Source organism: Mastigoproctus giganteus, chromosome 4 (assembly GCF_048544385.1).
Source record: "Mastigoproctus giganteus isolate SK-2022 chromosome 4, ASM4854438v1, whole genome shotgun sequence".
Taxonomy (NCBI): domain Eukaryota; kingdom Metazoa; phylum Arthropoda; class Arachnida; order Uropygi; family Thelyphonidae; genus Mastigoproctus; species Mastigoproctus giganteus.
The window spans coordinates 168,580,943-168,597,742 of NC_143578.1; the positions used below are offsets into that span (position 1 = coordinate 168,580,943).

Genomic DNA, 16,800 nt, shown 5'->3' on the forward strand with positions numbered 1-16,800 from the left:
CCTTTGTAGGATTGTAATGTTTTTCTAAAAGTTTTATTCGAGAATAAAGATTTGGGAATGAGCAAATCTTCCTTTTAGGATATCCAGGTGGAAGAAAGTGGTGTAAGTTGCTTTATATTGCCTATAGATATAGTTCTTATTTTAAAATACATACATTTTTAAAATTTTTTAAACTTCTCTAGAAATTTTTATAATTTAAAGGGCATATGACACAGATGAATGAGTTGCTATCCTTTTGGACAATCAGGTCCTTTCAACGAGTGTTGTTTTACACTAACATAGAAGCAGTACAATTCGCTTTCGATCGGTCTTATATTAACAGCTTTCTCCACCTATTTTCCACTTGGCACTGATATCCACCCCACACCTCCCCAGACAGACCTTGATAATCTAATTATGCAGTTGCTTTCCGCAGTCTTACTTCTCTGGGATTTTAATGGCAATAACACCCTGTCGGGTAGTTTCGATACGCGTCTTAGAGTATATACTCACTGATAATGACCTCTCCTTTCTAAATGTGGAGTTTAACACCTTTTCCACATACCTACTCGTACTCTTTCTGCTATTAATCCTCCACCAATCCAATAAGTTAAAGAAGGAGAGAAAGAGAGGATAGGGATCCATATGCTCTTTTTCTCTCCTACTTTCTCTTACTTGGGTGGTGGAGAAGAACCGGTAGGGATGTCATCACTCCCGCCCCCTCCCGACAACTTCGTACTTACCTTCAGCGTTGTCCATCAGTTCAAAATTCATTTTTAAGCTAGTGAACTTTTTTGTCCCTTTGTAATATCATAATAAGTTTTGTTATTAATCTATTCACAGACGTTATAAGTTGGTTTTAAGTTACTGAAGGCAAAGGACAGCCATAAATAATCATCTATTGTTCAACGTTGATAGAATATTTGTATCGAGCATACATTGTGAATATTCTATCAATGACTTAGAAATATTGAACGTTTGTGTAGTGCGTTAGACGCAGAATAAAGATATTGTTTGCGATAATGATGGGTGTATACCATATATTTTGAAGAAATATTTCTTTAGAAATAATAATTTATTATAGTAAATATAGATTAGGTTAGTGTCATCATCTGCTGTGCTTTACTCTCACCACTAAAATCACCTACTCTAATTCTTTTAGGACATGACATGGCAAAATCTACTTACCCAAATAAAATAGGAGTAAATGAGGACACTGCAGTCTAAAATGTAAGGGAAAACTGATATTGTACCAAGGACAGAATAAAATAACTATAGGAATCAACAGCAAACCAGAGTACAGTAATGTTAAATGGTCCTCAAGGTTAAGTTTTGTGCAATTTACTGTTTGGTGCAAGTTTTTGACTATTGTCCTCAAGGTTAACTTTGTGCAAGTTACTCAGAAAACTAACCGCACTTTTATGCACACTGAAACAATAAATTACCTTCAGATAGGAAGGTATTGAGAGATGAACAGCTGCAAGTTCAAATACCGTTTATTCGCAGCCAATGTAAAATCCCATGGATGACTATTGTCGTCCACGCGACTACTGAAGGTGAGCAAATCTTCCTTTCAGGATATCCAGGTGGAAGATTGAGCAGACTGACTAGAGCCCCTTTCAACATCTAACACAGTTTAATATCACTGCAGTCATTCAGGAGCCTATCAATAATGCAACTGAGCCTCAAAGAAACCATAGTCTAAGAAGCTACATTTACAATTTCAAAAACATGTACCCAGTTTCCACCTTTTCCCAAACTTTGGTGGAATGCAGAATGCACAGCAGCAAAAAAGGCCCAAAACAAATCTTTAGGTTATTTCGAAAATATCCTACCCCGTCTAATCGCTTAGCCTTCAAACGTGCACCTACCAAAGCACGCTATATTCACAATCAGGACCATAAGGAATCGTATATCCGTGTAGTATCGACAATTTGTTCATGCCGTCGACCGTGCGGCCACGCATTTTCATGCTCCGCGTTTAGTGCTAAAAATATAGTGTTAATAACTGTGTACCATGATGAATCCAATACCACAAGACTCCGTTTAGTATTTGCTGCCCACTGATGGAGCTGTCGTAGAACTCTCCATGACAGGTAAATTTTTATTGTCATTTTTTCGTCTCATATATTGCAATCATAACTACGGTATTTCGGAGTTGGCCCAACTGTGTAAGTAGAAACCTCACCAGGTCAAGGTTGCCACACAATAGGCCTGATTAAATCCCTTGATTATTAAGTGCGTTAAATTCCCTAATGGCCTCCTCCTAAGCGCCAGCGGCCTGAAGTCTGCAATTAAATCTGCTGAAAGTCACCGTAGCAAATCGTCTTGAAAGTAACTCGTCTTCTGAGCTTAACTGAAAAGTCAGTTGAAAGCAGAATACTGAAAGTTCACTACAGTAAAATTTGTCGGAGGTCAAATATGCTAAGCCCTACCCAGAAGAACGTCATGTGCGCCGGAAAAACCACGTGTAGCCAGTGTGAAAAGCCTGCGTCTCTCACTGTGCAGTGTGTCAGCTGCGCACTTAGCCTAGGGGCTTGCTGCATAAATAATCTCTCAAAATTGTCAGCTTCTAAGAGAAAATCGTACCTGTGCCAAGCGTGCAAAACACCTGTACATAAGAAGGTACCACCAAATAGAAGGACGAAAGCGAAAGGAAAGGAAACGCAACCTAATAACTCCACTAACATAAATAAAGCGAAGCCTCTTTCGGTAACCAACGCTGGCAACAGTCTTGTCAGTCCTGCAGTCTTATACAGCTCACCGAACGCTGTAAGTGTCAATGAAATTGAATCTGCATGTGAGGTGCCACCCAGCGTCGAAGATTCTATGTATGGCGACGTACTATTAGCTCGTAAAACAGACGACTTTATGCCGGCGAAAACACCCGGACATAATGAGAATGACAAAATAGCCGCTGAACACAGCGGCTATTTTGTCCTGCCGTGTCTACACTAATATCTGGAATGAATTTTGATATCGCGATAGAGCCTCCCGCGAATGGGTATTACGATGCTAATGTCAATGGCAATGTTACAGCCTCCATTAAGCCAGGTACGTTTCGAGTGCAACTCTACAAAAATAAATGCAGACGGCGGCATACTAGTGATAGTATTGTGTGTGTCAGCCAACATTATAATGAAATTCTGACTGATACTGCTTCTAACAGTGGAAATACTATTGTAAGTGTAAATTTAAATGAATACAACCAAATAAATCACAGCGTGAGTCTAGACGCCCCAAGTGAAGTATCAAACTCGGCTGCGGAACCTTGCCTAGGAACAAAAGAAAAAGCGGAGTACCAACAACCAGATAATACTACATTCCTTCGCCTAGACGACCAAAAACTGGAGATCATCGCGAATGAAATAAGGCATCTAATAATCAACACTCTAGACACTCAACTAATGTCTCTAATCAAATCCAAATTATTAAAACTCTCTGAAGATCACGACAATCAGGATACGATGGCGAATACCCCCAGGGTCAATTCACACACATATCAACCAAGGGTGAGGTCACGTAATGGTCATGATACTAAAGGCACCCAAAACCGTCAACACATGGCGAGTTGTGTTCAATCAGTTCCAGAAGCTAGTGTTATCAACGGTATAAATCCTTCGCTAGAAATTGAAACTCAGAATTGGCAGCATTCTAATCTCTCAGTACCTCATGAGGATAAACTTAGCACAAGCAATTCATGTCATAGAACGGAGAAGTTAAGTCTCACACCTGCATCGAGTGACTGCTGTGTGAATAATATCATTTTTCCCACATTAAATAACCCTAATGCGGTAGGTCCTAAGGCCAGATATCTCTACACAAACCAACCAACTGAGTTTCAGAGAGACCACTTAACTCATATGGGAAAATGCATCGACAGATCCACTACAAATAATCCAGTGGCAAATTGCCTTAATGAAGACGTTACTGAGTGGCCGTATCAAGAAGCTAATACTTCATATACCAGTCTGCCGGATTCCCCGCCAATCCAGAATGCTATACACTGTCTCAGTAGCCTTATGCCGAATAGACTGATTAACAAATCATATGGGAACAGAAATGAAATTTTCTTCAAAAGAAAAGTTGTTCAAAAACCTCCCCCGTCTCCTCCTACACATCTAGTCGTAGCGGGTACAGCCGAAACAACTCCATCTTGGCAGCTGGTACACAATACCCTACCAATAACAATTATGGTAGATTGCCAGGTGCATCATTCTCCTCTCGAATAAAACCCATGATCACAAGACCCATCCAACAATCTAAAGCAATCTTTGTTTCCCGAGTCGACCCTCAGACTACTCCAGACCAAATTGTGTCTGAATGCCTACGACTCATGAATATAACTGTAAGAGTCACCCTACTGAAGAGGGCAGCCACATATGCGTCCTTCAAAATTGAGTGTGATGAAAAAGATATTAATAATGTTGCCGCCACTTCCTTCTGGCCAGTGGGAGCTCTCATCAGACCTTTTTATCACAACGGACAGCCGAGATTAAAACTACCTCGCTATGTATATCCCAGTAAGCCAACTACAAACTCACAAGTATGACGCCAAAGGAAGGAAACCAGACCATCGCAGAATATATGTACCCCGTCAGTTACACAGGATACTGAACCGCTACCGGATCGCCATTCAGATGTCAATCGAATTTCTACAATAGTCACTACCCGACACATGATACAAAGTAAGACTATACCCCGTAGAAGACCTACTAGGACACAGATAAAACCATTATCCATGGGGAAGATTTTTTATCAGAATGTTAGGAGCATACGAAACAAGTTGGACACATTGGAACAAATGCTCTTGTCACGGTCTGCTGATGTTATCTGTCTTACAGAGACCTGGCTCCAGCCACATCAAGAGTCTCTGGTCGCTGCTGACGCTGCTGGATACAATGCCTACTTCAAATCCAGATCTGTAGCGAGGGGTGGAGGAGTAGCCCTGTTTGTACGTGACATAGCACTTGAAATAATCTCGGTCGCCTACTCAGATTCAGAGTTTTATGAGGCATTACTCGTCACTCTAAAAGTCCACTCAGCACTCTTGGATATAGCAGTCGTTTACATTCCACCTGTTCCGAGTCTAGAAATGATAAATAATGTAGTAGACTGGCTTCTCAACAAATTACATGTGTCAGCCACCCATATAGTATGTGGAGATTTCAACCTTCCACCACAGCTCAATAACCTACTGGACACCATGCTAAATAAACTACAGCCATGTTCAATCTCTCTTATAAATGACCAACCTACAAGAGGTGAAAATAGACTTGACCTAATTCTGTCTTCTGGTAAATGTATAATTGATGTACCCCCCGAAATGTTCTTTCCATCCGATCATAGCCCAATTGCAATGCTCATAATGCTACCGTATGTGGACTTCAATGTCAAGGAAAAAATTAAGAGCCAGCGCGTCACTTCGCCAGCCTTTCTGGACCCAAATAAATGCTTATTTGCTGCCAGCTGTATCCCGTGGGAATATCTACTCAAATGTGATGCCTTATTTGCAACAACTCTCTTAACAAGTTGGATAAACTCTATTACAGAATTTGCGGCTTCCAAAGTAGTAAGGATGTCATCAAAATCTAAAACCTGGTGGAACTCTAGCCTATCTACATTGTTTAAACTAAAGCAAACTCTGCACAGAAAATGGAAACTGTCTAATGACACGCAAAATAGAATTAACTACTCGAGGGCCAGAGCAATATTTAATAGGGAAAAATCTAGAGCAATCAACCGTTACATGAAAGACACACTTGAAAGGGGAAAGCTACCTCGTTGCACACATAAAAGTGACACAAATCAGGGGCTTGACAAAGAAGCGTGGATGGACCACATCAGCAGATTCTCCAGCATATATCATGAGTCTCAAGTCAGGGAGTTTGAGTGGGATCAATTAGTTGACAATGAGATGGAGTCTGTTCCTATCACTAAAGAAGCACTAATACAGAGTATTAACTCCCTCAGGCCAACTAACACAGCTGGAGTTGATGGTAAAGTGTCTTAGTCCTTACCTAATTGAACCACTCCAAGCAATTTATAGCTCTATCCTTGCTTGCCGAGTTTTCCCTGAAAGCTGGAATAAGTACGCTGTAATTCCAATGCCGAAAATTACAAAGCCTAACCTTGTGGAGCATTATAGGCCAATATCTACTTCATCTATCCTGTTAAAAGTACTGGAGAAAGCTCTGTTGCCAAAGTTGTCGAATCAGATACTGGCTGGGCAACTTCAACAAATTCATTATTCAGTGACTGCAAGATCAACAATAACTAACCTCCTCACAGTTCAGGCCACGATACTAAATGCTTTCCAAGCCAGAAAGGAAATGGCAATAATTTATGCCGATATAAAAGCAGCCTTCGATAGTCTGGATGTACATGCCTTACTTCATCTGCTCCAACACGCCTTCCAAATAAAAGGAAATTTGCTGAAGTTCCTACAGACTCTACTTACTTGTCGGTCCATTTATTACCGCACAGATAGTCAGATCCTCCAACGCCAACTCCATGCAGGAGTTCCACAGGGTGGAGTTTTATCAGGACTCCTCTTTACCGCCATGATGATCCCGTTCTGCAACGGTAGGGATGATGTATGCACTTATGCAGATGACATTAAGATCCTAACACCCATCCAACCGTCCATGAACAACAGGGCATTGTGTGAGCAGATTAATTATAAGCTTCTGAACTTATTCGTGTACTTAGACAAATTTGGCTTGACCCTAAATCCGCAGAAGACAGTAATCATGGTGTACTCGCTCAAAAAATCGCCTACGCTCGTACACCCGAAACTTAATGGCAAACCTATCCCAGTTGTTGAGACGCATAGAGATCTGGGAGTAACATTTGATACGAAACTTACGTTCAACTCTCATATTGACCTGATTGTGAAGAAAATGAACTACTTACGTTGGGCAACAAAACAGCACCTCTTGCACGTGAAACAGACTGCAACAACCGCACGATATTTAAGAACCACAGTGTATTCGGCCATTTTGTATGGCGCTGAATTGTGGGCGTCAGCCACCCCTACCCACATTAGGAGAATATATGCGAGTGAATTCTGGCTGCTGAAGTGGGCAAACCATAAGCACCACCTCCCTCAACAGTTAAGGACCACGCAGCTCTCTGAACAGCTTAAACTGCAGCGTTTACCAGACATCATTTCCTGGAAACGATTAATAACTACAATCAAAATGATGACTGGCACGATATCATCACCATGCTTCTGGCAGCTTTGTGAGTGGCACATCCCGCCATCTGCATTAAGAGGTACAAAATCCTTGAGAATGAAGACCAACAGACTGAAGATGGCCGACAGGTTTATACCCGCCAGTGCGCTAGAATCAATTTTTTTTTTTTTTTTTTTTTTTTATGAAAACCCCAAACACGAAAGGTATCAAAACCTATAGTACTTAGTACCGTGCATGGGTTGAAGGAGAAGTATGGGGGAGGGGGGGGTGCCGGAAACTTTGCTCTAGAGACTAAACATGGGTTTCACCACTTCAAGCCTCCAATAAGCAAAGTGGTGGTATTTCACCGGTTGATGAAAGTCATCTACCAGCTAGAAATTCAGTGCCTAACACATATCGGAATTGACCTACTACGGCTCATAGAAGACCCGAAATATAGGAAACAAATCGCAGTGTGGCTCGCTGAGGCTACTGTTGCCTAGTAGTTGTGTGAATTTCTGTCGAACTGTGTGTACGCAATTGAATAATGTATATCGCACAAGTTGATCAGTGGATGTGATGTTAAGATGAACTTTTGTATTACAATTGCCAGGACTCTAGACAGAAATGTAGTGAAGAGTAATGTAGTTTAAATGTCATCTTTTCGTGTATATTTAACCTTTCTTGTATATTTTAGACATTCTTTTATTCGCATTTTATGATAATCCCCTGGCATTGTCTGCCGTGAAGGGAATTTGTCACTTACCAATGTACACCTATATTTTAAATTTGGTAGGACAAATAAAGATTTATTTATTTATTATCCAGTTAACCAGCACTAAATGGTCTGGGACAAAATCCGGAAAAATGTACATTGCACCTTTCTTTGGTCCTGGAACATAATGTATACGTTATAGCAAGCAGAACTGCAATAGCTAATGTTGCTGTTGTTATTGGATTCTAGGAGCATTGGCGACTAAGGCGACGTTGCTCCATATATATTGTCTGTAAATTGATTTTATATATTTATTGGATGGCAACCTAATTTAAGTTGTCTTTAAGTCTTAGATATTCATTTTTGACTTGGCGCATTATGGCCTCAGATACCAAAGCGCAGTTAAAAATCGAATAGAATCAAAACTGTAAAGCCGTAATAGAATGCATCTCTTAGTAGCCAAGAAGTAGAGGAGATAGAGAGAAGGACATTAAGGCATCTCGCGCATTTTGTACATAATTTAAAGATATATAACAGGAAGATAAACCTTCTATAAAATAGGACTCCCAAAAGTCTGGCTTCAATTACTACTGGAATAGCATTTTATGCACAGCTTAAGAACTTGAAGCCATTACTCATTGCCCAGGAGTTCAGGCCATCAATGGTATGTTGCAGTTGACTGTCGATAATCCTCACGTTGAATGACGGGGAATATATGTTAATCTCATCAACATAGAGGACACTGTTTACAGTTGGAGGAAGTTGTTCGATAATGGAAATCATTTTAATGACTAGAGCGTAGGCAAAAGGGCAGAGAGAGGTTGGATCCTTCATGAAATTTGAAAGACTTACTGGATAATGCGTTCTTAATAAAGAACGCATTATCCAGTAAGAACGCATTATCCAGTGCGTTCTTTCATATTTTAAAATGACTTTTAAAATATGAAATCTCCAAGCTGTGTCATGCGCTTTTTCGATATTGAAGAATACGGATACCAGGGGTTCTTCTTTTAGGAAAGAACCCCAAATAGATGTAACTAATCTAATTGAATGGTCCAAAGTGAACCTGTTCCTTCGGAAGATGCAGTGCATTAGAGAGGAAGGCATTATTCCTCCAAATACCATATGAGGTAAGTTGACCGTTCTTTCCAGGATTCTGCACAAACGACTAGTCAGATCTCAGGAACGGCAAGAATGAATATTTTATGCCAGGATTTTGAAAACTGCACCTCAAGAAAGATTTTATTACACAGAAACAGATGGTGGTTTATGGAGTTTGATGACAGGAGATTAATCATTTCATAATAGATGCTCCGTTCTCTCAAACAAAACATCTGTATTGGATTACGGATTATAAGGATGAAAAATCATTTAATTTCAAATTAAATGCCTGAGTTTCTTTTTCCTTGTAGGACTAAGAACTCTGGGCAGAAAGTAGGTGCTGCAGAGACAGCGAAAAGTGTTTCCTAAATAGCAATGTTTACCCTGGTTGGAAAAAAAAAAAATTGTTAAAATTCAGGGTGATTCTTGTAGATTTTTCGTTGATGAATATGATTTTTTATTTATTTATTTTTTTTTTTTTTTGTAGTTGTTGGCGCATCGGCTTCTGTGGCCATAATGCACCTCCCAAGGTTTTTTCAGTATTTTGATCCAAGCCCGAGGCGGATTCGAACCCGCGACCTTTGGGTTGCCAGGCAGGCACTTTACCCACCCGGCTAGCCCGGTCGGCGATGAATATGGTAACCATATTATTGTAACGACCCACCAATTTTAAGGAAGACGGGATTAAAGTGAAAAACTAACTTTCCAACAAAATATATTTTATATATTTTAAGAAAATGTTGCATAACGGTACTGGATATTGAACAATGGCTGGATATGAGCAAATTTCCAAGCAGAAGGAAAAACACCTTTGGAATAAGAAAGTGAAAAAAGGCGGCAAAGAATAGGAGTACGTTCAGGGGCACAGGTTTTGAGAACAAGTGGAAAAATACCATCAGGACCTGGAGCTTTCTTAGCATCAAGATTCATCAAAATCCTTCTGATATCCTTTTGATGGAAGACCACAGAACGCATTGAATGGAGCGCGTTAGGAATGGTAGGAGGTGTTTTACCAAGATCATTAATACATGAGCTGGAAGAAAAATGGGATGCTAGCAGGTCAGCTTTATCCTTGGCTGAAGTGACAACAGAACCATCTGGTTTGGACAGAGGTGGGAGCAGAGATGGGCAAAAGTTGCAGCCAATAGCTTTGGCAAGAGACCAGAATGCTCGGCTACCATTAGGGCAAGAAGCAAGTTTTCTACTCTTAGCCTGTTCAAACTCTAGTTTGGACTGATTAATAACTGCTTTACAATTGTTGCGAGCTTTGGTGTAGGCAGAAAATGAAACTGAAGAATTAGAAACAAGCCAGTTACGATATGCAACATTCTTCTCTTGGACAGCCTTTGCACATTTATTGGAAAACCAAGGTTTAGATAAAGGACGAGATTTTAAAGTGGAGTGTGGGATAAAGGATTCCATTCCTGCAAGAATAATTTCACTGACACGATCTGAGCAAACGTTGACATCAGAAGTTTTTAAACAGTAATCAGACCAAGGAAAAGAAGAAAAGAAGTCTCGCAGGTCATCCCATTTTGCATTCTTGTAATGCCAAACAATACGAGGTTGGGAATAGCCATGAGATAAAGGTTCCATTGGAGAAGAGACAATCACCAAGTTGTGATCTGAAGTGCCTAAAGGACCTCTCACTTCGACCTTGTACTTAGAAGGGTTGTTTTTGAGAAAAAGATCAAGCGTATTGGCTGTATGATTAGGATTGTCCGGTATTATTGTAGGTAAATGAACAATCTGTGCTAGGTCATTAGTAATTGCAAAAGCCTCAGCATCTCGACCTGCTGGGTCGGTGTAACTAGAAAACGGAAGCCAGCTGGAGTTGTGAACGTTAAAATCACCAAGGAAAATTACCTCACTGTTAGGAAAGTTGGACTGGAGAAAGTCAAGTTGCAAAGAGAGGAAGTCAAAGAGCTCCAAGTGATTAGCGGAGTTGGGAGAACGGTAGAGACAACAGGTGAATTCGACACAATGAGGTAGAGAGATTTTAAGCCAGAGAAGATCAAAGAGAGGAGATTCCAAATTGCCAAGTCTCTGACAGGGAATATCAGAACGGACATATGTACAAGTACCACATTGAGGCGAAAGGAATCATACAGCAAATAATTTGGACATCTGAGATGAGCAGTAGTTGAATCAACTGATAACTGAGATTCAGTCAGAAAAAGTACATGGGGTTTGGAAGACTGCAAGTGGAAATGGACATCGTTGAGATTGGAATTGAGACCACGTATATTTGTGAAATGAATTAGGAAGTCCTTGGGAGGTTTAGATCTTTTCGCAGATAAGCTTGCTCTATTATTTTGACAATTCATGGTGTATTCAATAGTAAGAAAAAGTGGGTGGGACATGCTGTATGAAGTAATGAAATTTTTGGATATGCCATACATGTGGTAAGAATATACCCAGATCCTTGACATAACGTGGCCTCGACAATGCTCCCCGCATACACACTACTCGGACTCCCTCCAGTCACTATCTGGCAGAGTAGAGGTAGCAAGATTATACACTAGCTGATCCGGAAGCCTCCTAGAGAGTTACCAATAGGTTAGGTCCGGTGTATTATCTAGCGGCCGGCCTGCGAACACCGTTTTAGAGCTGTACCCTCGAAATGTAAGGAATATTGGATCTCGCCACGACATTCATCATAACCTCAAAAATCATCAATCATACTGCACGATGGAAGAGATAGGGAAGGGTTGGCCGGAACGTAGCTCTAGAGACTAAACATGGGTTCCACCACTTCAAGCCTCCAATAAGCAAAGTGGTGGTATTTCACCGGTTGATGAGAGTCATCTACCACCTAGTACTGCCTGGTAACATAGAGGGGCGGCGTTCCTCCATGTGGTGTGGGCGCCACACCTCGACTCCTGCTTACGTTGGTTCACACCTGGGTGGTCACCCACCATGTACTTGTGCATGGAGGTTATACCCAGGATTACTAACAGTCCCACCATCGTGAAGGTGCAAGCAGAGGATTTGGCTGTCATAGACCGTCCAGACTTCGCCGAAATTGGGTCCACTTGGCTTAAGTGTCACCCGAATATCAGTTCCATCAGCGTTTTAGACTCCCAGGTAGCAAGAACAGCTTGTCTGGCATATCTGAGAGAATGTCTGTGACAACCTCAAGGACCAAGGCAATCAAATTTTGATTGCCAAAATTTGAACTAAAGATATTATAGATTGCTTTAATTTTCTATCAATACTTGCCCTCGCATGTAGTACAGTTGGTAGAATCGTCATCCTCCTCAAACCGGGACGAAAAGCCGAGAACTGAAATTTCATCAACGAAAGAGGAATTTTTATGGGATTTTTTTCAGAACCTGACTGATTTTGTCGGTCGTTGGCGAGGGTAGAATAGTTTCTTCTCCGAAAACTCGAGTGTTTCGTTCGACAAAGAGACAAATTAACCAAAGAGCAGATGCAACTTACAAACATTATAGGCTTCGGGAGTCTGGTTCCATAGAGCCGTTAATGTTAAACTCCGTTCCAAGCTCATCTCCATTCAACGGATTATGCTGCTTGCCATGCTCCGGGCCTGCAGGACAGTGTCCTCTGCTGCTCTGCAGGTCCTTGCTGGAGTCTTACCACTAGACCTGCATGTAATTTTCAAAGGACTATGCTATCGTCTAAAGCACGGAGTTCCCGGTGAGATTCTCGGCATCTCATGCAACTTAACTGCTAACATCAAAGACGAGAAACGGAGAATCTGGAATGAACTTATCAGTGTGTGGCAATCACGATGGGATTCCAGTACTACTGGTCAAGTCACCCACTCTTTTGTTCCTGCAGTTACCTTCCCTCTCAACAAGAGCGTCCGCCAATGGTTTTCTCCTAGCCTAACAACATCGTATATACTTACTGGGCACGGCTCCATCAACTCCAAACTATTTAAATTTGCCTTGTCTGACACCAATCTCTGCTTGTGTGGTGCTGAGGAAACCTGGACGCACATTCTGTATCGCTGCAACCTGTACCACGATGACAGAAATACATTACAAGCTGCTGTCAGCAACTTCTCTGAAGGAAATGAAGTGGCGCTGACTGAAAATTCTCAATCGTTCTCAGCTCTACAACAGTTCTGCTCTGCTGTTTTCACTAAAAGAAAGCAACTCTTCTCAAGTTTATCAACATATCAACAACAAGGAACCAACCCAACACCTGCAATGTCTATAGCCTCTTGAAACTGATATCGCCTGCCATCTATTCTCTTTTTTTTTTTTTTTTTTTTTTTTTTTTTTTATTAGCTGGTACCCCAGTTTGGGCAGCTGTGGATACAGGATTAGCTAACACCCATTGGTATATAGCACTACCTTCAGTGGGTGCGGTTTTCGTTCTTCCTAGGATAGGAAAAGACTGCTGTCTTGTGGTTCCTGGGACACAAGTAATACTTCTGATTAATTACGTGATGTGATTTGCTCTGTGAACATGATACATGTTCATCACACCTATAACATTGTAATTAACACGATTATATGTATATATGATTGTATGTATCATTATATATTGTATCATATATATATCATTGTATATATATCTATGCATGTACATAGCGGATTTGCCAGTTTCTGGCTAGGGGCCGCTTGCTGTTCTTTGTTAATAAAGAAAACATTATAGGCAACACAACATGGTTTAAGTCCCTGAACGTCTAAAATCTTATAACAACAACCATCATATTGGGATGTCTGAAGCCAAATGACAGCAAATCTTTAAATACATTTATAAATATTTTTCTATACAAAGAAGGAATATTTTACATTAAATTTAATTAAATTTAGTTATTTAAATTACATATACAGGCTAGGTCCAGTTACCATGAGGTAATATTCTTATAAACAAATACAATAATATATTTTTTAAATTAATACATTTCACAATTAACAATTTACTTTACGTAACCTTCTTCAGGCATTTCTGTTTTGAATTTTTTGCAGGTGGCCGAAATTAGCGTTGACCATCACTGGAATTCTATTATTCCTTTCAATTTTGTACACAGCCATTATCACCTATGTCAAGAATCTTGTCTCAATGATTCTCACCTTTAACAATAATTTGCAGTGAGTATACCATTTGAAAAATATTCTGCATTATATTTTGAAGCAACCAAATATTCCCAATATATCTTACAATAAATATTCCTCCGAAGACTGATCAAGTTGTAGTTGAATATTTTTGAGAGGAGCAGAAAACGCTTCTTCGAAGGTAATTTTAGCAGAGTTAACAGCGAAAATAAGATATATGAATTTGCATCTTGCGTAAACCAACGTAATAACCAACCTCTTCTGCAGGGTGCCAGTTAATGAATCGTTGCAAGTTTCAACGATTGACCATTTCAGTTGCACATTTTGCAAAGTACATAGGTTTGAGTTTCCTGCTTTTGACAGAGAATTATTTCTCGTATTATGGGCATATTTTAGGAAACGGGAAGCGAAGGAGTCTGCTTTATTTAAATGGGCCTGAAATTACCTCTCTGTTTTTTTTTTCGAATAAATATAATTTTATTGATATCGTAGAGCTCGGAGAATTTAACATTTTTTTACGTGTATTGAAAAAAATCGCAAGAATTAAAAATATTATAATTTATGTTTCAGGGAAACAGAAGATTACTTGTCGTATGTCTACATGACTCCCTACACTAGATTTGGTCCATATGCTGTGGGCATCTTTCTTGGATACTACTTGGCCACAAGACCAAATTTAATTATCAAGCCTGTAAGTGTCATTTTTATTATATAATATCAGCTAGAAAATTAGGAATTTTGCAAACGGCTTTGTGTAGTGCCATAATATTGAGACATAACATTTCAGGCTGCCACCTGGAACTTATTCTGAAAGTAAACATCTCAGACTGACGTCTCCTACTTATTCAAATTACCACTTCGTAAGTGCGATGAACACTTATTGTCACCATTAAAACAGCTCTTTCCTTATGAGTGATAGGTAAACAGCTAATTTGAAATTAAATATTCTCTTAAATGTTGTTCAAAGTCAATATAGGACTACAACGGAATAATATTTTAAAAGTGGAAAAATGCCTGATCACATCGCACTCGACTTTGACACTATCTGGAAGTAAACTAACTCTGAATGGCATGGTCAAAACAATGCGCAATTTCAATCCTATAAAGTGCTCGCGATTCCCTCATATGACCTTTTGCTCCACTGCAGCTACCTCTTCAATCTCATCAGGAAGAGAGATATGTGGTATTCTTTTTAGGAAATGCCCAAACATGAAAGGTAATGGATTCTATAGTACTTAGTACCGTGCAGAATTGATGGTTGGCAAAATGAAAGAAAATATTTGTTGACATTAAGGTTCAATTTCTATAGACTCTAATTTTTAGGAAATACATGTGAAGGGAGATTGATCCAGAAAACCGAAGTTCAACGAATAAATGAGGAAGAGCAAAAGATGGTTCTGTGAGTTTGAACCTGAACAGTTAAGTGGATGTTGAATTGTTGAGGCACTCGTTCGGAATGGGACGTAAACGAGAGGGAGAATTATAGAAGCCAATTCAGAAAAAAAAAAAAAAAAAAAAAAACACCGCGAATGGATACATTTATACAAAGGGCATACAACAGAAACAAGGAGTGGAGAGATTTTGTAAAACATGGGTCATAATTGACCTAACCGCTTTTGAATGGATTCTATCAACCTGAGAGGGGTTATGGAGCACAGCCCCAGTTGTGGGAATAATGTTCTATGGTAGGGCGACTTTGAGATTTGTACGGAGTAATTAACTATTTGGAATAAAGGTCATGCCAACAGCGATAGAGAAAACCCAATTTTTTAGATGCAGATGAAGCAATACTTGTGATTTTAAAAGTATTCAAAGCATTTTAAGAATGCCAACATGAATCCGATTTTCAAAAAAGTGACAAGTGTACTGTATCTCATTACAAGTACATTTATCACCCATAACCTTGCAAAATAGCCTTGCTAAACTCTGCCACAAACATCTCTTCGAATTTTTCAGGCCTTTCATTGATCAGAATCAACATGGTTTCTGCCGTGGAAATCTGTGGTCACAAATTTGCTTCCTTTCTGGCAATGTACCTATGAAACACTTGGTAACGATCCAAGTTGATGCTGTTTACATATATATCTTTAAGGCATTTGATAAAGTCCCTCACGAAAAATAATTTGCAAAAAAATTAAGCTGTAGGGTATCCGTGACCATTTGCTCTCATAGCTACAGAGCTATATTATGCTTCGTTCCTTGCGCGTTATCATGAACCAAGTAAACTCTGACCCTTTTATACCACTAAGTGGAGTACCTAAGAGTACCCCCCCAAAGGTTCTCTCATTTTCAATTAGTAAATGACTCTCTGATTGACTTTTCTGACGATCAATCACTTTTTTGACAATCCCCAATCACTGATGAACTCCATCCATAAGTATGCCTGTTCTCTTGAAGTGCAAAGTGACTAGCTCATTTAATTAATGTAGTTGTAGTTTATTATTTTTTCCTTTAATTAATTAATATATTATTTGTTTGACCAGTAACTTAATACATACTTCTTTTGTACATATGATTTTAATGTTTGAACCAATGTCAATAGTTTATCTCACTATTGGATTTCTTATTATTGTTATCAACTCTGCTCATTCTTCTGCTCTCATATGCACTGTTAATGGTTACCTGTTGTGTATCTTGTTATTAATAAAATTTAATAATAAATGTGCGTATGCAAAAATAGATTAGAAGTCAGGGTATTCCTAATAGAAATATATGATCCTGTCTAGATATATGAGTGTTATTGACTTTAAGAATGATTTCCTAAAAGAAGGATTTTAGAAGGATTGAAATTAGC

At 39.5% G+C, this 16,800-nt stretch overlaps 1 protein-coding gene across 1 annotated transcript in view; it reads left to right on the forward strand.

Annotated features, from left to right (window-relative positions):
• LOC150087182 (nose resistant to fluoxetine protein 6-like) overlaps positions 1 to 16,800 on the forward strand; it is a 109,628-nt gene that overhangs the window by 72,287 nt on the left and 20,541 nt on the right. Inside the window, exons 11-12 of the mRNA XM_090372397.1 lie at positions 13,920 to 14,042; positions 14,577 to 14,697. Of these exons, the coding sequence (XP_090228523.1) occupies positions 13,920 to 14,042; positions 14,577 to 14,697 (244 nt within the window). The remainder of the gene's footprint in view (positions 1 to 13,919; positions 14,043 to 14,576; positions 14,698 to 16,800) is intronic.